The sequence below is a fragment of the Wyeomyia smithii genome, chromosome 3 (assembly GCF_029784165.1).
Source record: "Wyeomyia smithii strain HCP4-BCI-WySm-NY-G18 chromosome 3, ASM2978416v1, whole genome shotgun sequence".
In the NCBI taxonomy this organism is placed as follows: domain Eukaryota; kingdom Metazoa; phylum Arthropoda; class Insecta; order Diptera; family Culicidae; genus Wyeomyia; species Wyeomyia smithii.
The window spans coordinates 118,572,977-118,598,527 of NC_073696.1; the positions used below are offsets into that span (position 1 = coordinate 118,572,977).

General features: G+C 37.2%; 1 protein-coding gene across 10 annotated transcripts; it reads right to left on the minus strand.

Moving 5' to 3' along the window:
• Window positions 1-170: 170 nt before the first annotated feature.
• Window positions 171-25,115, minus strand: LOC129732898 (BUB3-interacting and GLEBS motif-containing protein ZNF207). Of its 10 annotated transcripts, none has more exons than XR_008729380.1 (8): window positions 24,828-25,106; window positions 24,364-24,683; window positions 22,870-23,104; window positions 15,969-16,377; window positions 14,803-14,961; window positions 14,456-14,594; window positions 4,267-5,316; window positions 171-2,135 (listed from the first exon to the last, which is right to left on the minus strand). XR_008729380.1 is itself a non-coding variant. In XM_055694293.1 (7 exons), exons 1-7 carry the CDS (start codon window positions 24,866-24,868, stop codon window positions 5,222-5,224), a joined length of 1,398 nt encoding a protein of 465 aa, XP_055550268.1. In that variant the 5' UTR covers window positions 24,869-25,115; the 3' UTR covers window positions 171-5,221. The 10 variants fall into 10 exon arrangements, 4 of the variants coding, with proteins under 4 accessions (XP_055550268.1, XP_055550270.1, XP_055550272.1 ...); XR_008729378.1 differs by having other exon boundaries at window positions 171-3,836; XR_008729379.1 differs by having other exon boundaries at window positions 171-1,368; window positions 1,425-5,316.
• Window positions 25,116-25,551: the final 436 nt, after the last annotated feature.

A 25,551-nucleotide genomic window follows, 5' to 3' on the forward strand; every position in this document is an offset into this window, starting at 1 on the left:
CCGCGGGCTCATACAAATTTGGAACGCATCCCCGCGTTAAAAAAGACTTTAGTGTATAACAAACAGCAGGTTCCGATACGGAATGTAGCATCAAGGTAGAGCAAGGCGACTCTGCAAATTAACTTTTTGAGGGCTTGCTGTTGTATAGCTGTCATCAAAAGTCATACGAATTTGTTTCCACTATTTAATATTTTATTGATTTTTATTTTATCTCGAAGACTTTTTGCGTTCAATAAAGTTGCACTACAGATGGGTTCGTTTTTCAAGCAAAATAAGATTATTATATTAATATTTTTATGCTATTGTATGGTAAAAGTGCACGATTCAACCGAAGCGTTGAAACGAACCGACGGCATTGCTTATTCTTTGCTGCAAATTTTCACTAGTTCAGCGATCACTTTTATTTTTAATCATCAACAACTTCAATTAATCTTACGAGTATGCATAACAGCTACTTATTTTTCTGGTAGTTAGTTATACTTAATATTTTTTCTGTTGGTTTGTAATTGCAAATCATTGCTGTCGTAATGAAATGTAGCCAAAAAGTTTCGAAGAATGCCTCTACGTTCTACCCCTTACCGAAAATAGATTGATTTATTTTATGCTGTTAATGATGAGCAATTACTGGGTGTGAGTTTCACAATGGATAAGCGATAAAATGAGAAAATACTTTACACGTTACACAGCCTGGGAAAACTGACACTTGGTGCGAATGAGTTAGCGAAAGATTTGGATTCGATGCTTAGGGTATGGGAAAGGAATATACAGGTAAACCACGGGAATCTATCATTTCGTAGCATAAATGCTTGATGAACCATATACAAAATCGATACTACTTTATTAACCGAGCATGATACTCGGATAGAGTTATTCTTTCCATACAAAACCTTTCGTTAATTGTCCAAAGCATGAATATATCGAAAATGTGCGAAAAATCTATTTTCTCATACATTGAAGCATGAATAGGTGACTAACACTGTTCTACAAATTTGAAATCACGTTCGCATTTAGTTTCTAAGCTATCACCATTCTGTGGATAGGTTATGCTATTCAAAACTCGTGTTCTGCAAATTTATTGGATTATGATTCTTCGAACTTATATGTTAAATTTATGCACAGGTTTTGTTTTGTTTAATCGATTAAACCACAGTTAGCGAACATGATGCGATAACTTGGATATTACGAAGGATAAATTATTCTGCTACAAAGGAAAAGAAAACGTCTAACCAAAATATTACTTTCATCATAAATTCGAAGAGTGTTTCTAGTGTGATCACATAGAAATTTATGTCACAGAATAGGTGAGTAAGTTCATAGTTGTTGGAAAAAACCTCAGGTTAAGCAGCATACTTCGTTCAGTTTGTAAACCTAGGTAGAGTAAAACATTTGTAGTAGCATAAACCGGTTCAACGACGTTAACGTACCCAGGCAGGGGGTGAAAAGTCCAACAGCCTCTGTGATTAATATAATGCCTATTGTAGCATGTATATGCAATAAAGTACATAGAATAATTGTTTAAATGTAAATAAATAGAAACCTTCTCCGTTACACTGAAATAATTACTAACTTGAAGCTGTGATATTTCGATAACCGAAATTTCGCCTGTTAGTTGGACCACGCCTGCAATTCAACTCATAAGGTGTGAAAAACCAACAAGGGACTTCCCACTCAACAGAATTGATGTGACACAAGGTTTTTCCGGGGGAAGACTTGAAGCTGGGATATTTTTATTGACCGAGCTGCGAGATTGCAACCATTGCCTCAACTCTTCTCCCGTCGATGTGTCGCCTGTCGATAAAAGTTGGTTGAAGATTCGACCGAAGCTATGAAGAACGGTCTTCAACGAACTACTTTCGACAAGGGATAAACCAATATCCAACATCAAATTTGTGATTCCGAAAAGCCCCCAAAAAAGGAAGCAATCGGCCATCACCTGCCTGGGATCGTTTAGCTTCTGAGCTCGGATAAGATTGTTGCAAATGTTCACATATTATTGGGATTAAATGATGAAAATAATAAAATGAGGTAAAGTTCTGGAGGTACTTATCAGTTCTTCGATCAGGTCCGGCATTTCATAATCTTGAGAATTGGTTTCGGGTTCTAAGGGGCTTGAGAGCGAACGTTCGCTTGAGAATCTTGAAGAATAAAGAAACAAAGCAAAAGTAGTTGAAGTGAGTCTTGGGTCTTACAAGAGTTACTATCGGCAACTCTAAGAACTGGAGGATGATGGCATACCAAAACATGACTATTGCTAGAACCTGGCCAAGCGGTTGGATGAACTAGTGGCATCTAGTGAGTTTATAAATTATAACTGCAACCGTATGCCTCCATGTTGCGGAAGAAACATAATTTTTTTTTGGAAGCAAATTCCCGCAACTAATGCTATTTACGTAAATCCTTTAAAAATACTCCTGAATGTTTCAATAGCGACTAAATCGCAGATTTTTTGTCAATAAGAAACTTTGAAAGGCAAGCATTACAACCAGGCCCAGGTGACAACTCAAAAACTCAAAGATCATTTAAATTGATAAGGTAGAAATAGAGCTAGCAGATTTGATTAAAAGACCAATACAATTTTCACTGTAACATTGGCAAAACAACATCAAAACAATATCTATAATTATCAATAATATTTGAACTCTTGAACCTGATTTGGTCTATTTTCATGAAGGAATTTTGATTCGATAGGAACTATAATCGGTATGAAATAAATGTGAAAAATTTAGAAAACTCGAGACAGAGCCAACTTCAAGTATCGATTTAAATTTAGAATTGAATATTGCTTTCATTGCACATTTGTAGTCATCCAACCACTTGTACTATACGATTTCAAAAACGATTACAACTATAATATCTACTACCAATAATTTTTACTTGCCTGCAGCGATGAACATGGATAGATATGGATGATTCGAGTTTGTTAAAAAATCAAACAATAAAAATGTATGGAAAAGAAGTGTGTACTTACGCGTTCAAAATATGCGTTTTTGATTGATAAACATAAACAGTACAATAATGTCAAAATGAAATAAAAATATGATTTAAAACATAAAAGATGAGCCTACAAGATGAAACGAATACAAAACCCGATGTAGTTTTTTTCGCCTTACTACCAATTATTTTTACACCACAAAAGCGATGCGTTTGCAAAACTAAATTGATGTCTTTTCTAAGAAGGTAAATTATTTTCCGAAATACAAAGTTTTCCAACACAGCATAGCAAAAATATTGATGAACAAAAACACATTACAAGAAAGTGTAGGAAAAAAAAGAAAAAAGTGTATAGGCAGTACATATTTAAAAAAAGTTTCATCCAGCAAATAATGATCGCAGACGTATAAAGAAAAACACGCACACGCACAATGAAAGCCTTCACCATCGAATGGAGAAAATTGATCAGTTACATCCCTTCGTAAAATTAGGTTAGCATGTGAAAATTCTACGTCATTTTTCTTCGCCTTTCTTATAAACCTATACAGAAGGCGTTAGAAAAGACGCCAGTTTCCGCAAAATCAATTGATGAAAAGAATGAAAAGTAAAAATGACATGAAAATTATGCGCATACTTGCAGGGACTGGTATCTAGAGGGGACACATCCTTCGTCTGTCCTACGTGCGGACAACATCGAAAACAAGAGTGCGATGATTTTTCGGTCTTGCTATCTTTAAATTTGTCTTTACTGGCGTTGTAAACGATTAAATTTAACCCCTTACCTTGCGTCTAACGAATCGTATAGCTATGTATAGCGCATAGTGATTCATACGTGTACCTACTTTGTAAGGGCGCTTGGCGGAGGTGTATCGTTAGCGATATTATTCGTGTTTTATGAGAAAACTCTGTTCAAACGAAACGTACAGGATAAATACGATTATTGTTGGGCTATATCGATAGTTGCTTACTTCTAAAAAACTGTTAGTACTGTGTGTGATTGAAACGCTGGTTATTTGGTGAGTCTAGAAAATTATGTGAGTTTGGATGATTTTTGATTGCTCTATCGAAAAACTCTGACTTTCGTCAATTAGCCTTTGAATATAAAGTCGCCGACCAAACTAATTTTCTTGAACACACGTAGAGAAGTATGGGTTGCACTGACATATGGCCATGTGTTTAAGCAATTTGTGTTCAAAAGAGCCATATTTTTCTTCGTGTTTTCATAAATAAAAAAACCTCAAAGTATCTTATTTTACTGGCGGCTGTTCTAAGCAAAGTATCGCGAAGGTTTCTACCGGTATAAGAAAATGTATAAAAATGCTACAAGTGACATACCCTTTGAACGAAGAACGGGATCTCATAACTTGTGTAGTGTGTAGGCTAATAGCATCGATTCTATTGATCGAAAGCGTAACCTAGAAACCGGAACAGAAGCAAAGAACCTGTCGAATATATATGCGTTAAAACAGCCTTTGTGAATACGTGGAGTAACTATGGCGTAATTATAATAAGAATATAAATTCTGTCAGCTTAATTTTCGAGATTGGTATAAATATCGATTTTAGAAAAAGTTAGAAACTTTTCAACGGGCTGCAATAATTAGTACCATTAGCGCATATCAAACTTATCGTTGTCTAAACGACTGCATACAAATGACCAACTTCTTTGATTTTAGCCCACTTAAAAGGATTCTCCTGAAATTGCTTTCGAAATTATGCTGGCGTTGAGACAGTGGGAATTCGAGATTACACTGTTCCATGATACTATCATACTAACCCATCATAAAAAAAATACGATCGTCGAAGAAAATTTCCTCGACTGTGTCGTCTTTGTTATCCTAACACTAATAGACAAGTTAATTGTTACAAGCTATCCCTGTTCTATTGCAACCAGCTCACTTATCGAAAATATCTGATATCTTAGCAAACATTTCATCATATACCTATAATTTTCAGATTAGAACTTCTAGCAAAACTTATAACACCGCACGCTCTACAGAGACATTTGTGAAAGGCCTTATAAATATTATTTATCGCTAATCGCTATGTAAGTGATAAGATATACAATTGCATAAATAGAGAAAAATTGCCACTTGCTTTCATATAAGAATCGCTGCTGCTCCTCGATGCGTTTTGCATTCACATCTGTTGCTCCTGCTGAATACATAACTGTTCACAGTGTGATTAGTTGACATCCTGCTCAACTTCTACGGAAATAAAATCGGCAGAGCTAGGCTGAGCAGGGAAGAATCGTTGGCTGGTAGCAACAGCGCTGTTGGACCCTCAACTGATCACCGGAAGCGGGGTGGTAACATCGGAAGCATCGGAGGCCCAGGAAACATCATACTCATAGCTGGCATGCCGGGAATCTGCGTTATCAACCCGCCTGATCGACAGAACGAGCGGGAATAGAACCAGCGAAGAAGACGAAGAAATGGAAGAAAAAGCAGATCAATGATGATAATTAGTACCGTTGGCTGATGGGTTGCACATGTGGCGACAAAGCAAACCAATGTGTTTTATTTGTTTCAATCAATTCAATACTAAATAAATATATTTCTTGTAATATAAACTGTAAAATTGGACTGCTTGGCATTTCAACAAATCATTATCCTTGGGTATACTTCTTACTCTTATGTGAATATCCGATAACAACGATAATGGTACTTGAAAAAATGAGGTAAACTAACAATGCACTGATTAGAAATCGACAGGAAAAGTAACAACACTAAAATGTAAGTAGTTGAAAACGGAACTCGAATCACATGTGGTAATAAAATAGTGAAGGAATAAATTGAATTACTACTTAATAAAAACGTGGGGTTAATAATAGGTGAAATCACACAACACAGTTAGGATAGTAAATAAAACAAAATAATGTGAACAAAACAGCAGGATGTAAACCACGCTTTGTCTTTTAAATACATAATTCATGCCGTGCTAAAGCTGTATGAGTACACCTGAACCTTAGTAATAGAAAAAAGTGTTTTATGTATACCCGAATGTCACACACGACAGTAACAGGGATAAATTTTGTAGTAATTTTCGCTTGCGACCGTAGTCCATTTCTGTCGTATGCAACTTTTTCTATTTTGGGCGTATTCCAAAATTTACAATATTATTCTGGAATAGAAAAGTTATAAATGACCTCATCGGAACCATGTGCAAGTTTTAGTTGATAGTTATAGTGTTATAGTGTTGATAAGCAGCTAGAAAGACTTGGGGGAAATGGCTAACCAAAAATATTTTTTTTTGATAGAATAATTTTGCACATAGTTTCGGAGCACACAGTGTATATTGTTCTGAAAAAGCATAAACACATTTGAGTTGACCAACAACGCTTACACATGGATTTTATTCTAAAAGGAGCTACGCTTACCGATACATATAAAGAATAAAGGAGAAAACGCTAGTACAGATCGAAGTAGTCAATAAGAACCAATTAAACTGAACCGCAAAGATACAAAATACCAATAGAATAAACAAAAACTAAATGAGTAAATGTAAATAATAAGAATAATTATAATAAATATAAAAGCGACTTACGTTGAGAGCACACCGCGAAAGTAAAATTGGAAATGATATCGTCAACTAACCTTGGTTTATGGGGCAAGTGACTGTTTGTAGGTTTATTGATTTGCTCTACGTTTTTGTAGGGTATTGTTGATTTTTTTTCATCAATTGACAGAATTGTCACCTTCTTGTGATCATATTGAACGCAAACGATAGCACTTGTGAATAAACTTAAAATTTGTTATTGTTCATTGTTCGTTACAGCATCGTGGAACTAAAGTAACTGCCAGGGCAGGCGACACAGACACATATTTGGCAGAGATGCATTGGTACCGAATTCGATTTATGTTATTAGTACTACATTTGTTAGAACATTTGGTGAAAAACTCGTGTGAATTCAGATGAAATATTGCTGGAATTTACTAAAATTATGAAGGAAAAAGGAAACATCATATACGTGTCTTGGTTTTAATTTATAAGGCGTGATAATGAACGTACATATAGCAAGCGTTTCATCGGAAGATTAGTAGTTACGCACAGTAAACAATCAAAACTATGTGAGTGAGTGCATTGGTTGCAATAGGTTTTCCAAGCATGTACGCACACTACAACTCATCAATTAAAGACGAATTAACCACCATTGATTCTAAGCCATCACACCTATGTATTGTAGTTTCATATTATTTAGCTGATGTTATAGATTGACACAATTAAAGGAATGAAATGTTAAAAGAACAGGACCGTGCCTCTCCAATCGATATAAGACGCAACTAAGGATCTAATTTAGTAGGACAATAAAGAAGCACTGACCGAGTCGATCCGGCATTGGATCCGGGTCGGAAAGAGTAATTACTCTTTAACCTGTTTCGTTGTAGTGCCGGTATGTGGAGAAAAAAATATAGAGAAAAAATGAACAACATAAAATAAAAATAGGTAAACATAAATCATAAGGTACCCCCAAGATACAATCCCTAATATAAGTGTGAGAAATTAAGTGAGCTACAATTATATGCATTTGTATTAAATGGAAATAAGTGCAAATATTACCAATTTAAATTTAGTAACTTTCGCTGACTGTAGCCTGCTGATCATGGCGAATCTGTCCCGTAGCGCAAATCAGTAAGCCAACATGTTTAAGCTTGTTTTATAACATTACGGCTTATGGAATGAAAAAGTGTTTGGAAGTTTGTCTGTTAAGTTCATATTTTGGAGCGTTTTTCTGTGTTTTGGCTAAAATGCAATTGAGACAGACTTGCCATGAATTGCAATGCATGTTATAACGAGTGACAGTTTAACTTTTACCAGACCAATACTGCAGTATAGTATTTATGTGTGTACTCACCATAGATAGTAACTAAATAAAAAATAGAAACAAAATCATAATAGGTGAAATTGACTGTTCGTATACAAGCCTATCAAAATGGCCATATCCCGTCTTCCCGTCTTGTAAAACATATCGTTTCCCAATGAATGATTCAAGTAGCTCTCATATTCCCTTTTCAACTAAATTTCGGTTAAAAAACATCATGAATAGCGGCGAGAAAAACCACTTTACCGGAAGCTGAAATTGCGATCTGTGTCACTGGTAATTACCACGGGCGTAAAGTCACCTCACGGTGAAATATATTTTACTCTCACGCTCACTTCACTTTTTGAGATCTAAATCCGATTCCACCTAAAGTGTGGTGACAAAAATTAGCTCCGTGAAGTGCGGTGGCTTGAAACCGGAGATCGTGAATTCCGGGCGGTTGATCCGACTGCGGGCACTTGTTTCAAGTACCACATCTACTACAGTGGCGGCGACAGCGGAACGGAGTGTCGGTTTGGTGCTACTCGGAAACCAAATGAAGCACGTCATTATGTGGAGGCCTATTAATGACCGTCTATGCGTATTGAGGATCAAGGGCAGATTCTTCAATTACAGCCTTATCGACGTGTACGCGCCGACAAACGATAAAACCGGTGACGTAAAGGAGGAGTTCGATGAGCTTCTCGAGAAAACGTATGGAGAGTCCCACAACACGACATAAAGATCGTCATCGGAGATACGAACGCACAAATCGGACGAGAGGAGTTCTTTCGTCCCGTTATTGGTGGGAAAAGCATTCACTCTACCAGCAAGGACAACGGCCTGAGGCTAGTGAACTAGGCCGCGGCCAGGGGAATGGCCATCTGTAGTACCCATTTTGCACGTCTGAACATTCGAAAGCACACCTGGAGACATCCCAATGGAGAGGACTGCTCCCAGATCGATCACATGCCGATCGACGGCCAGCACTTTTCAAACGTCATAGATGTGCGGTCCTTTCGAAGGCCAAAGTTGATAGACGGATCGGTGAACCAGCTGAAGGGGACCTGAACGAACAGTGGAAACACATCCATGATGCGGTCAGCGAAACAGCGCGAGAAGTGATAGGCATGACAACAGGAACCATGCGTAGTGACTGATTTGATGCTGAGTGTCTAGGGGTGACGGAAGAGAAGAACCGCTGGAGAATTGCTTCACCAGGCACGACACGAGGAGCTTCTAAAGAACGATTAACGGAATCAGGAACCGGACCGTGTCAGTACCTACCAGAGCCTGACAAAGTCGTTTTCAATTGACAATTGAAAAGTTTTTGTATCATTTTCGAGCACTTCGTGAGTTACATGACACCCAGTCGAAAGCTCTTGCTGTGATTCTGACAACTGAAGGGCTTGAAACGATACAAGCGCTTTGCAATTGAAAACGGAGATTATCACCATCACTCTCACATGACGAATCTCAATTGAAAATGACAATGAGCGCTGACGGAGACAGAAGGCTTCCATACAGTACTTCACGCATATATATATATAGGAAAGAGGGAGGAAATATTGATCGAAACTTGCGTAACGTGTTTATTGAATGCCATTGCCGTTCTAACTACGGCTTGCGGTATTAGATAACTACAACAAACGACGCGATGCGGTGCTGATTTCAATTGAGACGCTAAAGGAAAGGAAAGAGTCTCTTTCTCCTCCGTGGATTGAAATAGTCATTAGTTTCATTTGAAATGATCCGGAAGAAGAAAGAGGGAAAGAAAGAAAGAAGTGATTCGTTGACAGTAGCCGAAAGGAATCAAGTGAAAATAAAACTGTTCGAATCGAAATGACAGCGCGAGCAGATCAGTTTAATTTTTTTGTTTCGAAAATGTAGAGCCCTGGTACCTACCATGTGTAATGACAGGGTGGGGATCCTGATTACTGATAAATCGCAGGTGGCCAGGCGTTGGAAGCAACATTTTGAAGTGGTGTTGAACGGTGAGGAAGGTAGGAGAGTCGTCGAGGGGAACAGAATAGAAATTGGGGAGGACGGACAAGCTGTGGACCCACCAACATTGGCGAGGTGAAAAATGATTGCTAAGAGCTAAAGAACCACAAAACCACTGGGAAGGACGGCTTACCGGCCGAACTTTTCAAAGTCGGGAACGAGAGGGTGTGTTCAATTCACCAGATTATCCTAAGGGTATGGTCTGAGGAACAAGGACTGGTTAGAAAGACTCATATGCCCTATCAACAAGAAGGGACATAGACTCAACTCTGCTTATAAAATTCTCTCCCGTATCCTGTTCCAGCGACTGAGGCCGTTGCAGGAAGCATTTGTTGAAAAATGCCAATGCGATTTTCGAGCGGGGCGATCTACAACAGACCAGGTGTTTACCTTGAGACAGATCCTCGGCAAGTTTCGAGATTACAACTTGTAGACACATCATCTGTTTAGACTTTAAGGCGGCGTACGATACAGTGAAACGCAACGAACAACGAAGGTGCAACGCGAAGGACAGGTGTGCAGAGAAGCGGCACCATCATCACGAAGTCTCACATGCTTCTAGGCTTCGCGGACGACATTAATATGTTGTTAACCGTAGAGCAGTTGAGGAGGGCTTTACGGCTCTAAAAAGGGAAGCTGCGAGAATTTGACTCCCCATAAACACTGCCCAAGCGAAGTATATGGTGGCTGGCATAGAGCGTGGGTGTTGGTGCTCCACGAATTTGCTTATCTTGGTACTCTCGTGACATGTGACAACAAGGTGAACCGCGAGATGAAGAGACGGATTACAGCAGCAAATAGGGCTAATTACGGATTGCGTAGCTACCTTAGGTCCAGTAGCCTACAGATCCGTACGAAATTTGCGCTCTATAGGACTCTGATCGCCTCAGTGGCCCTCTACGGACATGAATCGTGGACGTGGAAGGAGGCCGAACGACGGGCGCTTTGGGTCTTCGAGCGTTAATCCTGAGATCAAAACTCGATATCAAACTAAAAAATGGGCTTGTGGCGCAGGCGCATGAATCACGAGCTGTACGAAGTATATAAACACTCTGATATTGTCAAGCAGATGAAACACGGCAAGTTACAGTGGGCTGGCCACGTAGCACGAATGGCGGATGAGCGACCGGCGAAAATAATACTTAGCAGAGAGCCGGATAGAGGCAGACAACTTCGTGGCAAACCTCGTACGCGCTGGATGTGTGCTGTCGACGAGGATGCCAGATCAGCTGTCGACGCTGTCGAAGAGGATGTCAGATCAGACTGGAGAGGAGCAACCAAAGACCGAGTTTGGTGGGGACGTATTCTGGATTCGGTATAGGACCTCAAGGATCTGTCGCCATAAAAGGAAGTATTTATAATTAGATACAAATCAATCAATTTTCAAAACTTATCCCATCTTCGTGAAATAATTTCATCGTTCAAAATTATCGTGGAATAATTCTGAGCGAAACGTCGCTTACTCCGTTTTCATTTCAGTGATATGACACTCATAATGACCCAGATTTCACGGCAGATGTCACTTTGCGGCGTTTTTTTTTTACTCAGGTGGATCTCGTAAAAGGGCTATATTCACTTCAGTTTGATTGCACCGTGAGTGACTCCCGTAATAAGCACCGAAATTTTTAGAATGTCGAGCTTTTTGTGAGAGCTTATTCTAGATATAGAAAAAAAAACAACTTAGACACTTGAGTGGAGAACGGATCCTATACGGAACCAATGCAAAGGATGTAAATGAAGTGCCCTACTGCTACATGAAATTTAGTTTGAAAACAGATTTTATTAAACCTTTGAAGTTTCATTTCAAATCGATCATACAATTTTTTTGTAAAATGCAAATGTGACATTTCTAATTAATAATCTATTGTAAATACATTTTTACAGAGTCCCGTTTGCTCAAATACAGTCACTGAATAAGTATACAAATCGTGTGCAAAACTTCCAAACAACGCTTTCACTTTCCAAACATTTAAACGGGTTGTTAATAAAATAATATGTCGATCCTTTTTGAAACTATTTGCGAAGGAAGGGATATTTGCTTCAATTGTTTTGTTTTGAAGGGTACCAAATATGTGAACGAAAAAAGCAAAACACTCGATTCTGCACAATAACGGTACATTTTCAACGACTGCCTATAGTAGCATGCGTTCAAACAGGGTTCTATAGTGAATTTACACGCACATGTAAGATTATATAAAACACTAGCACTAAATTGGAACGAAGCTAGCATTGATGCAACGGTGTATGTATTTCACAATTTTTACGAATAACTTAACTGTAACCATTAGCAATATATTCATGTATAAATACCAAATTTAAAATATTTTTACACTTTTACATTTCCTGTAATGAGTATAATAGATATAAGCTATGTTATGAAAAATAATCATACCTCGGATTTATAATAAGAGCAATAATGGTCAGCACTCGCAGATTTGTATACTTAATTTTCAAGATATATTTACAAACTAGTGTAAGATATACGCGAAAGGCAGTAAAAGAAATCACATGCATCTTATTCTAAAGGAAATGGACTGAATTTGTACCTTAACTTTAAAAAACGTGATTATGCCAGAGTGATGTAGCGTTTCTAGGAAAGTTTCCTTATAAAGCCCAACTTACATTAAGAAGCACTGAGGTCAACGAACCAGTTCCTTGGAGTTATCAATTCCGATAGCTTTTGTTAAAGCCCCACGTGAACACGCACACACCAGTAACCCTTACGTAAATCTCGAAATTATTGAAAAAAATGCACATTGAATTTTATCCATGAAGCATTCACAACTAGGGAATACGATCTAAAAATACGTACGTGAACGATTTCTGAAGTGTGAAATAAACTCTAACAAATCAAACACACACACTCACAAAATTAGAAAACTAGTAAAACGGGATGTTAGGGTAAACATGGTGTCGCAAAATGCTTAAATAGGAATTCAAGTTACTGAGATATTCACTCACATGGCTGCAACAAATGGGAGTCGTATATCGGTTGCAGATTTCCCTCTCTTTACGTATGTGTGGTTGGAACACAAAATGGAAAATCTGCTGCGGAACGTGGAACATGCGTTCTGATTGGTTTATCTATGCGAACGTTTCTTTTTTTGGTTTTGTTTTTATGAAGTGAACAAACGAAAATTCTGCAGCATCCTCGTTTACAGTTTGCAAGGTAGAGCAGGAGATTTATTCAAATAATGCCTAAGAAGTAAACAAGCAAAAGGTAGAAAAGTGATTTGAGTACTGTTTGCGTGTATCTAACGACAGTTAGAACATTTTAACGATAAAAGCGAATGAGGTTCCATTTATCGGCACCTTTGACGCGTGGAATGCTCGCCATCCTAAGCCACCTTGTTTTAAATCATGCAGCTATTAAATGATCTTAGAAGTCGTTCAACACCTAAACCAATTCGATACAAAATTGTCGTTAATTTTGTGAAGCAAAGCGTTGCTTTTTTTATTTTTTTTTGCATATTAAATTTATTTTTACGTAAAATTCGAATAATCAAAAAGTTACGATCATGAACTCGAATTAGATTTTTGTTACCGCATGTAGCAGGATATATTGATAAATAATTGGACAAGCATGGACGAAATCCATTGCGATATATTTTTCCTAGGAAACGAACCAGAAATTTGTTTCCTAATTTTAACTTTGATAAATTTAAATTTCATGAGTTGGAAAAAGTTTCCCTATTACGCAAAGTTAGCGTTTTTTTTTAAATGTCATCAGTTCTCCATGAAATATAGAAAATATATAAAAATAAGATGCAACCGAACGTAATGTGTACCGATAGAACTGATACGCTACACTGTCGTGAGTATTACCGATTATCCAATCCAGAGCAGAACTAACAACATGGGTGACGATCTATTTGGGACCGTTCGAATTCAAGCAACAAAAGAAAAAGCCACTGTTCTAAGGTGTGTTAACGGCAAACTGCGGATGTATTCGATTGATTTTCTTTCTTATTAGAGAATTATTTAGATATGTATAAGAGTACAACAATCACTAGAAAGCTATCGGGTGATTAAGCTGGCAGTACATGGAATAATAAACGCAAAATAGAAGCAGGTTATAACCATCAAACGCGCAACACTGTGACTCACTCCTAAATAAAATTGTGATTGAAATCATTGCAAAAACAATTGTCTTTACATCACTATGGCATAACGCAGTTCTAAATAACATGATGAAAACCATAATGTAGCTGATTTTGAAATGCTCGGACAAATTATACTTTTGAAGAAAAAAATGCACTTCGAGAGATGTGCCAAACTCACAAAAACAATGATCAAACCACAAACAAGTGCTCGAGTTTTATGAATGTATTCTAAATTGCGTGAAATAGTGTTTTGCTGTCATTCCTTAAAAAATGCGGATTCTACACACAGATGGATATTGGGTGTCGCAAATGGATTTGGGTATGATGGTATGGCAATTGCCTGCTAATAAAAATTGAGCTGGTCTGGCGCGTTCATTGGTCTATATTACAAATCCTACTTGTATATGATTATATTTTCATGTCTTTTGTCACGTTACACTTTAGAGAGGAAAAATGTTAAAAAAACAATAGATGTAAAATATTTTAATAACTTTTAGTATAATCTAGAGATTGTGCGTTTTTTTTGTAGTCGAGCTCCATTCGCGCGTGGATTTTTGTCTTGTATGTATGTGTGGCGGAGATTGTAATCTATCTTCGATAGTATTGGTTGTACCTACCTGGACCAAGGCCCATTTGAGGGGGACCAGGGCGGAGCATGTTACCGCCTAATAAAGCTGCTCCAGGTGGACCAATGGTAAGGCCTTGCCGCATCATAGGTGGCATAAGTTGCATTTGAGGATTCAGCGACACTGGTACCTGAAACACAAAACAAAGCAAAAAAATTATGCATCTCATTCATTACAAACTTATATACTCATTAGTAGCGCTAGGTTTAAAATAAGTTGCTGAAGTTTTATTAATCAAAATGGTAAGCTGAACTAATCACACACGAAGCTGCTAGTAGCATGCTATAGATTGCCTATTTCTACGACTAATAATAACATACTCATATACTAAAACTGACCATTCCAAGTGGTACTCCAGGTCTAGACGCCGCAGCGGAAGCGGCTGCTGCATTCGCTGCCTGAAACCGTTGAATCATCGCCGCCCGATTCAGTTCCTCGAGCTGCTTTTGGTGGTGGTTTGCGGCGGCAGCCTGAGCGTGTGCTATGACAGCTGCTTGCTGGTAGAAACAGAAAGGCGAGAGACAAAATAGGAAAATTCTTCGTATCGATACAGCAAATATATAATTGGCATGAGTTGTAGATGCAAATGGAAAATTTGGAGCTTTAAGACAAATTGTGTGCGTGTTGGAGAACAGAAGGGAACCATTAAACGAAGTAAACCAAATTTATAACAACAACAAAAAGTTTAACAAAATCATCTCAATTTAGAAATTCTTCCATGTAAAACAGTAACTGACATATTTCGGTACCCATATTAATATTTGTCCTGAGACATGGAATTAACATTTCAATCGTCCGATAGAGCAGATTGCGTTATGTTAATACTTCATTGTTCTAAAACGCATGTTTGCAATATATTACTGAGTGACAAAAAAGTCACGTTACATAACATTTTGGGTTCTTAAAAAAATATCCAAAAACAAACACTGGATACGGATACGATTTATCGTATCTCAAATTAGTGCATTGAAGAAAAAAAGTTTAAGATTGAAACTTTGCTGGCTAAGGAATACCGTCGTTTCTATTTTAAGGTACTCGGGAATCGCGCCATGTGGTTCGTTATGTTGGAAAGTTGGAATCCAATTTAAATGGTCAGCCAGCGTAAAAAATATAGATAAAAAACTTACCGAAAGAACAGGCTAATCCGCAGACTATTAAAACGACCCACACCCATGCACTAAAATGTGTAAAATATACCATTTCAAAAAGGCTCAAACTCTATGTCGTGATGTGATTAGTTATGAAATAATACAACTTTACCTCTATTCAATTTGCGCAAGTCTCAACTGTAAATACAAAAGACTAGGTTTTTTGAGCCCACCAATTTTACAAATAATCTAAGCAAACAAATTAACAAAAATGAACAAAAAATAACACAATATGACATTTAAACGTATGACGTTAGCTACAAGATTTTTTAACAAGTGATGATAATTGTTAATCGTTCCCTTGTTCTGTGCTACTATGGAATGAAACAAAAGAAATAGGTTGACAGTGTACTTACCTCGTGTGGAGATAGCAGCCGGCTGTCCTTCCCAGGATGACTGGTTACCATTGTTGTCGTCCCACTCACGGCAGCCGCAGATGAGTAGGCCTTGAGCTGTGCTTGTACCTGCTGCTGTTGCTGTTGCTGCACGGCTGCCGTTGCTGCAGCGACGGCTGCTGCTGCATGTTGCTGTTGTTTCTCTTGTTGTTTCTGCTGCAGCAACTGCTGCGTTGCGAGACTAATCTTTTTGTGGTACTGCGGTTTACGTGCCCGAATTTCCTCCAAACTGAGATCCTCCGGCGGGTGAACGATTTTGGAGGTTGTTCCCGTAGCGGGTATCACAGTGGAAGATTTGGACGCATCCCCAGATGCCGCACTGGCAGCATTGGCCGTGTTAGTTGTTGGTGGTGCACTGATCGTGGCACTACTGGAAGTTGTAATAGGATAAGTGTTATACGTGTTCCTGTTCAGTTCCGGTTACTAGTTTTACATTATTTCACTAAACGGAAGTGAGTGGGAAGACACGGCGTTTTGTAGATTAAATCAAAAGCTGGAATACACTCTGAATCGCATTTTATATGCTTTGCGGAATTCATCCGGTTCTCCCAAAAAATTTTGTATTTTTTAATGGTTTTTCATTTTCAAATCATCTGCTTCTTTTTTACTACTGTTCAAATTACCCAATTACACATTCTATTAAACCAGGGCTGAAAGTGGTCAAACTGGTCAGAAAAAGTGACTTTAGTGACCAAAATTTCGAAAAAAGTGACCAAAAAGTGACTTCAAACCTTCAAAAAAGTGACCAAAAAGTGACTTAAAACTTGAAAAAAAGTGACCAGGCTTTTTCTTATTGTCTTGCATAAATCGTTCAAAAGGGAACAGTTTTTTTTCCAGAAATCATGTGAGATTTTTCAAGAAATTAAAAGAAAAATTTGATAACAGAAAATTACACTAAAATACAAAAAACGTTGATAAACCGATAAAGCTAAGAGCGACTATGACAATTCAACAATTCAGGAGGCCTCTCAGTTCAAAAAAGCAGAAATAAAAGACACTATAGGGCATTTCCAATTTAAAACAAAGAGAATCGAATCCAACACAGAGGAAAAAGCTGTTTTTGCCCTCCCAATCAAATCAGAAAATATCCGCTAAAGGGTAGTTTTATACTGTTTTCCGATGAGTTACTTATTGTTTCATGAGAAAAAAATATTTTTTTCTTGAGTAATGAACACCTTTCAGATTTTCTAATGTATTCTAAAGACCCTAACCCTGTAAAACATTGAATGGGGAAATTGCAAAGCTAACACTTGCATAAACTTGCACATACAACCAACTCTCTATGATGCAGCCGATCGATTACGGTGCCAATGGAATGTATAGAAACGAATTGAGCTTCGATTTTTTTCATCGGTCAAAAAAATAAAACTTTGATCACTACGAGCGCGAAAAAATCCAATTGAGCTGAAATTTTGCATCCAAAGGTGAGAACACGAAACTTTTAGCCCTACACTTGCATAAACTTGCACATACAACCAACTCTCTATGATGCAGCCGATCGATTACGGTGCCAATGGAATGTATAGGAACGAATTGAGCTTCGATTTTTTTCATCGGTCAAAAAAATAAAACTTTGATCACTACGAGCGCGAAAAAATCCAATTGAGCTGAAATTTTGCATCCAAAGGTGAGAACACGAAACTTTTAGCCCTACACTTGCATAAACTTGCACATACAACCAACTCTCTATGATGCAGCCGATCGATTACGGTGCCAATGGAATGTATAGGAACGAATTGAGCTTCGATTTTTTTCATCGGTCAAAAAAATAAAACTTTGATCACTACGAGCGCGAAAAAATCCAATTGAGCTGAAATTTTGCATCCAAAGGTGAGAACACGAAACTTTTAGCCCTACCGCTAAACGAAACTCGAAGGACTATATTTTTTTCAGACATTCCATTGGCCTCAGCTAAAAAGTTCCCAGAAAGTCGATTTTGTTCAAAAAAACAACTCATAGACATTTTAATAATTTTTTTATTTTAATGCAAGACATTTAGCATAAAAAAATTTATTTCGACATTTTGATGAAAATTTTTTACTTCGGAAAGTCGATTTTCATCTCTAATGTTTGTTTTTGAATATGGTTTAGTACACAGGACGATTGCGGGGCTAGCGCTACGATCCTACTGACATTAATATTCTCACCCGAACCGGGATTCGAACCTGCGACGACTGGCTTGTTAGGCCAGCATCGTAGCTCAAGAACATCTGGAAGGGAATAACAGCATTTATTCAGTTTAATACAAATTCATGGTTTAGCCGATTTTAACACGTCTTGGCTTAGCAACAGCAAATTGTCCGTTAACATCATCAAAATCAGTAGAGTAAGCACGGTCGTTTTCAATTGACAATTGGTAATTGATAGCACTGCACTGGTCGACAGAAGCGAAGAAAATCTTCTTTAAACTTTAACTGGAAAAATGAAAAATTATAAATTTTTCAACCGTTCTACAGAGGAGTAACTCGAGTGAAAACCAGGCCAAAATTATTTTCGCTGCTATTTAACAATATTTTGGGTAATATTTGATTGTGAAGCGAAAATAAATTCGATTTTACTTATTCATTGTTGAGCTGAAACTCTGTTTGGAGCATGAGGCAGAGACCCATTAGGTATTTTATTTTTTTCTATTTCCCATGTACGCGTAAGCTCTTAACGTCAAAATTTGTTAAAAACAGCATTTTTCAAACGGGTCGCAAATGTCAATCCGGACGTTTCCGGATGAGATATTAACAAGAATATGCTCGTGATGATAGAACTTTCATTCCTCCGAAGATTATATGATAGGATTCCACGGAATTTTTACCTTTTTTTGATATCGAAAACGCTTGAAAATACAGAAAAATCACAAATTTCGAAAAGTTTCTAAGAGTAGTTATAATTTTTTAGAGCCGGAATTTCTATCAACCGGTTAACTAAAATTGAACATAGAGAACTCATTTACTGCAAAATATTGATCAAATGTATTTTTTTTGACGCCTGGCAAAAGTTGTTAGTATAAATGATTCGATTCCCAAAAAAGAAGCTTGAAAATTTGTCAATGTTTACAGCACTCTCAGCATATGAAAATGCAGTTAAAACTTAATCGAGTGATTGCATTTCGTAAAGCATTTATTCAAGCTGCAGAAAAAATATAGCGGCACCAAAAAGCCTAAAAAAACTTTTTTCTTATTTTGGCCAGCTTTTTGTTCTAGGCAGTCCTCTGGTCGTTCCTAAGAGTTTTGAGACCCCTAGTAAATGTAGAAGAGCGTCAAAACGCCGCAGAATAATTGCGCACCGGGTTCGTCGCTTCTACATTCGTTGCTTACGGGAAAACTTATTAAAATCTCTGAAAAAGTTATCTTTGCTAGGAGCATCAAAATTCAAAGGAATGGTTGAAAAGCTTGAATCTTTCATTTTTTACAATTTTGAACAAAACCTGAGTTTACGAGTTTAATTATTCTCCCTGATGACACCCATTTAAAATAACACATTTAAAATTTAAAATTTTATCATGATGGCTAACTTATTGTACATAATGAACCATTATTAAATTTGATTGAGATATTAAAGTCAATAGCATAAAATCATTGGTTGGTTCTCAGCCTGGGGTACGCGTACCCCTGAGGGTACTCGAAAGCCTTCAGGGGGTACGCGAAAGAAAATTCAGTAATGGCGAACAAAGCAATTTTTCTCTAAAACACATCATTTGTTTTTCAATCTTGCTCTTCAAACATGACTGTAGCAATCAAACAAACCATAGTTCAATTTGGAACCTATTAAAGACTACCACAACATGATCTACCACTGTTCTCCACATTGCGAAAACATTCCAAGCAATTCCAAAGTTTCAAAAAAGAATTACGGGAATTGAGATGGAATAATAGGAAAATTTTTAGAATTTAGTTTGGAAATCTACTTAATATTTGTTAACTCATTTATAACGAACTATGTAAATTATACTCCCTAATAAAAAAAAGTACAATCGATATGAAAAATATCGCCAAGGGGTACGCGAACAAAAAAAAGGTTGAGAACCGCTGGCCTATATCGTCGTAGGACGTTATCAATCCTTGAATGCGCACGACATAAAATCTTTGTTTAACAGGTTTACTGCTCTAAAACTAACCAAAATGCATAAAAAAATTGAAAGATTTATTTATTAATGTGCAAATATTGCATGTTGTTTTTAAACAACACTGTGACTTTATCGCAGAATAAAGTCGAAACAATTACTTTTGTTAACAGTAACTTTAAAATTGACCTTTTGTTAGTATAATTCATGATTTCAGCCGTTTTCACTAACCAGTAACCTTATTTTAAAATTTATTTTCAAAGACAGTCAGCACTAGTCGGGAATCTCGCCATGTTATTTTCGTTTCCGAGATTTTGACAGCAAAAATAAAAACAAAACATTCAAATACAGTACTTCCAGCTGTTAAGTTTTCTTCGTTAGCGTCTAGAGAGCTGTTCTAATGAATTATATTTCTAAAAAATACTGAAAAATGTATATTTTGGAACGTTTTTAGTACTGTTGTTTTAAAACAACATTGCGCATATAAGGGTTGATGTGTGATATTTCTTTGAAACGATTCCCTCATTTTTCTCCGCGGTGGTCCTTTGGGTTGAAAATTACAAAAATAAGTTTTTTGCAAATGCAAACAGTCAACATTTTCCGTACAGCTTGAACATTACGTTTGGAATGCGACACGACTTCAACTGAGGCGTATTTGCAGTCATTTTTTTTTGTTTTTTTTTTGAAGAAAAAAAAATCTTATCTACAGCTAAGGTGGAATCCATAAATTACGTAACGCAAAAAAGCCAATTTTTGGACCCCCACCCCCCCATACGTAACGAAACGTAACGCCAACACCTACCCGCCCATAAAAATTACGTAACGCTATAGAAGGATTTGCATGATAAAAATGCTCGTTTTTGGAGAGTCTCTCCAGAGATTTTTTGTTACGTAACACTGAACTCACCTCCCCCCCTCCCCTGTGCAACAAATCGTAACGCTCAAGGATACCCCCCTCCTCCTATGTGCGTTACGTAATTTATGGATGCCGCCTTAGCCAAAACCGTTGTGGCTTTTAAAATATTTTTAATCATCTATTACCATTTACCAATTTTACAAAAGTTCTTTTCAAAAGTTAGTCGTGACTCAAAAAAAATTATACCGCAGAATAACATGTTTAGCCTATAGGAACATCTGTGCAAAGTTCCAGCCGGTCAAAAATGACAATTGAAAAAATATTAAAATTTTCCTATGTTGCTAGTAATTGCTCAAAAGCAATATCAAAATCACAGAAACATTCCCCTTGTATGAGTATCCTTGTATACGAATCGGCACGGTGATCCCAACTGGATGTTTAAAAAGAACAAAGTCAATGATCCTTGCGCACTCTAATGAAATGGATGAAAATTGAAATCACTCAGCACAAGCTACTTTAGAGCTCTAATGTACAAGATTCAGTGGTGATTGATTCAGCAGTTTGAAAATGAATAAAGTTTGCGACCGCTTTCCTTAACCACGCCTCTGAAATGCAGCATGAAATGTGTGTCACTATTTAGTCCTCAATTTGTTTAATCGAAAAATACATCATATTAAAAATAGTTATAAATAGTAAAATAAATAGTGAAACTAGTTTTGAATTGATCTTTTTTAATCAAACAGTTTGTAATATGCTTATATGAATTTATGATTGATTCTTTCACTAAAATAACGTTTTATTGAAATCATTGGCAACATTCGTTCCCAAACTACAGACCGTACCGGACTTGGAGCCGAACCGGAACGAAACCAAACGAACTGCACCCTAAACGGACCGCAACAGAACAATAAACAATATCGCACGCTAGCCTGGAGGGCTAATGCGGTCTCGATCAACTAGATTATTAGTTGAGAGAATTTGTTATCGATATTGTTTTTGGCACATTTTGCATGTTCTAGGATAAGCACAACGATACACCGTGCCCCAGTGCTGAGTTGAGAAATTTCCTCGACCTGATCGGGATCGAACCCGACATCACAACCGTGTGAGAGAGCTAGCCGACCGACATCGGTAACCACAGAACCACGAGGACCAGGCTCGCTCCGATTTTCAATCATCCAGACATAACTTTTCGTTCCGATATCGAGCACTTTAACACCCGACCCCTCCGGAGCCGAAAAAATGAAAATTCTTTTACCTGCCATTCCGCAAGATTTGAACCAATTTTGATCGAACTTTTTTTAAAAGATCACAAATTTATCATAGTTTTTAGGACAGTAGAAGTAGTAAGTACCCTTCCAGAGACACAGGCTAGAATAAAAATGGTAGCGAAACCTTGCTTGCGACATATCAAACATGAAGTTTTTGCAAAACAACACTATTGGCGATCGGTATTTGGCCGTATTAGAAATTGCATTCAAATCTTTTATGTTAAATTCAATTCACTCTCCCGTTTCGAAAATTTTCGGTTATTTCCAAAAAAAATTTTTTGAGAGAACAGATCTCGACGTATCATGCATATCTAAGATATTTGGCATCAAAAATTTCATTCAAAAAGCAGGGCTGATGAGGGCTGGTCAAGTTGGTAAAAAAGTGACTTTAGTGACTATTTTTAGGAAAAAAGTAACTTTAGTGACTTTTTGATGAAAAAAGTGACTTTTGAGTGACCAGTTAAAAAAAAGTGACCAAGTCACTAAAAAGTGACCAACTTGCAGCCCTGATTAAACGAATAAAAAATATGTAATGAAACCAAGCAGGAGTTTTGTCAAAATAGCAATTGTTGCAGTTCTTGCAGGACAGTCAGAGATTTTTTTTATTACTTTATTAAGGTGGCTTTCAGCCACAGGCTGGTTCGCCACCAAGAGTCAATGATGTTTTTATTTCTTACTTACCTGTAAGCGGGGAAAGTCGCCTTGTTGATCGCCGGGTTTGCCGCCATCGTCGTTGACGACGCCGCTGCTGGGAATAGTGGCCTGGGATGACCTCCGAGCATAGGAGGCATCATGGGCATACCGGGTGGAACCATATAGGGCATGTGTCCCATTGTCGCCATCATCGGATTCATACCGTACGGCTGCATATGCGGTGGCATCATATTTTGCATCATCAACCCTTGAGAAACTGGAACTGTTAAAGTGGTTCAAGTGAATGAAAATTATTTTACCAATAGAAAGATAGCGAACGGCTTCGGCAGGTTTCTCTATAAGATTGCTGTAGAAAACTGCCGAAGCCGTTCGCTTCCTACATTTAGTTTTTCGTTGGTATAATGCGACCGGTTAATCAACAGTTGAATGTATATAAATCATAGTCAAAAGTTATTATTCTGTTCGCAACGTTATAGCGAAAACATGATGGGAATAATTTAAGAAAAATTGTTCTAGAACCTAGATTTTTTTCTAATGAATTTTTCTAGCCAAAATTATCAGTACATGCCACACCATCTCATAATCGTTTGGCAGAAGCGTCAAAAAATCCCGCAATGATCTTCACGTATTTTTGTTCTCAAATTAAAAATTGCATGAAAGAATTGATTTTACTACTTCAATTTAGCTTTCATTCAACTTTCTACGCTTTGTAAGCTTCCGTTTGAGCTGGAAATTCACATTTTATATGAAGCGTTGTCTTAAGCAGTTTTGCTGTTGTAGAATGAAGTATGGCAAGATGAGTCAGTTCTGTTTTCGAGCACGAATTCTTATGTGATGAAAGTTATATTGAATAATGCGTAACGTATTTTTATGGATTCATATTGACATTTTTTAAGTTAAATAAATAAAATGATTTTCTTTAGCTGATGTCGAAAAACGTGTTCTAATAATTAATAATATATAAGTTCAACTTTTATTGCGGAGCAGTTTTTATTGCTGATAACGAAGAGAAGATATTTTTCTTAATATCCGTACAATATTTATTAAGATTCAAACATAGTTTAGTGCTGCTTGACATAATCATCCATCTAACCAGTTTAACTGACCCCCATTTTACCTATTATTGAATGCAAAAAATGGCCTTTTTTGAATTTTATCAATCTTTTAAACTGAATGACAGTTCACTTTGTAACAGCCTGTTCCATTCAGCTCAAAAATACTCCATTTGCGTGTAATATAAGATACAAAGCTCACGACTGGGTATTTGTTCACGAGCGCTACGTACATAACCCTTATTGAATCATACTATGTCATGTAACGACTACTAAATCAATAAACTGAAATTTTCGTAAAAATAAACTTGCCAAAACTCAATTTTCAATAATTGGTAAAGTTCACTTGAATTGTGATTTGAGTTTGACAAACCACTGGTATGTAAGTATGAAGCAAGCAAAAAAATACCGAGTTAGTTTATATTGCTGATTGATCTTTCGAAATCGAAACACATTTAGAGAAACTTACCGTCCGGTTTCGTTTTCTTCACAGCGGGCTCATCGTCGTCGGAGTCAGAGCGGCCACCACCACCACCGTTTTTCTGCTTCTCGTGCTCCCGAATGTCCTCCGGTGGAATTCCTTCCATGCCGTATATTTCGATCTCGATGTTGGACCGATTAGGTAGCGAATTCGGAACTTTATCGATCGACTCCTTGTGTACCTGCATGCAATGTATCGACAGACCCGGTCCGGTGTACAGCTTTTTATGACAAATGTGGCATTTAAAGTGCTTTGCCTTTTGATGTTGCACCAGAATCTTCTCGTCGTCAAACTCGCGATTGCAATACCTATGGAAAGAGGAAGCGGGGGAGCGCAGGAGGGCAGAGTGCTAAGGAAAAAAATCCTTGTTTTGGTTACGTAATGTACATAACTATATAATTGAACTGGGAAAATAAGCAAAACAAAACAGTATTTTTAACACAAAAGGATACCAGCACCAGGGCTTCGATGCCTTCTTCTTTTTACGACCCATTATAGAAGTTTTCTTCCTTTGCTGATGCTCAAAACGCGGAGTAACTTTTAGGGCGATGAAAACTTGATTTTTTAACACGATTAACACTTCACATAACTTAAAAACTAGTTACTATTGATTATCACAGCCTAAGTGATAAATTTATATAAAAATTAGCCGAAATCTTGCGGTTTTCACCAGATATTTTTTGTAAAGAATTCACAGTCAAATTTTTTACTACTTCAACTTGAGTACGAAGAAAAATGGAGACGAATCAACGCGTTGCAATTATAAGCATTTTGATTATTTTGACGTTCCGACAGCTGGCAACGAGGGGCTTTCACAGCAGCATTCGAAGAGAATGAAATAGGCAGAGGTGATTAAAATAATACGATTTTAAATTGAGTACTGAGTTACATGAATTTTTCTCTTTTACGAACTTTTGATTTAGGTGATTTTTTTATTTATTTCTCTAAATCTTATTCCATATGAGCATGAGCTAACGCGAGCTGTAATGAAAAGCCATATGGAGCCAGATTTTTATCACAAATAAAAGTTTTTGTTAATTGACGCGATGAGGTAAAATATACTCTTCTAAATGTTTCATTTTGGTTTCCAGTAAGTGTTATTTGAGAAAAATAATCAAATTGTGGTCTAAATTCGATCCTAATGACATTTCACTAGCTATACGGTTACAAGAAATG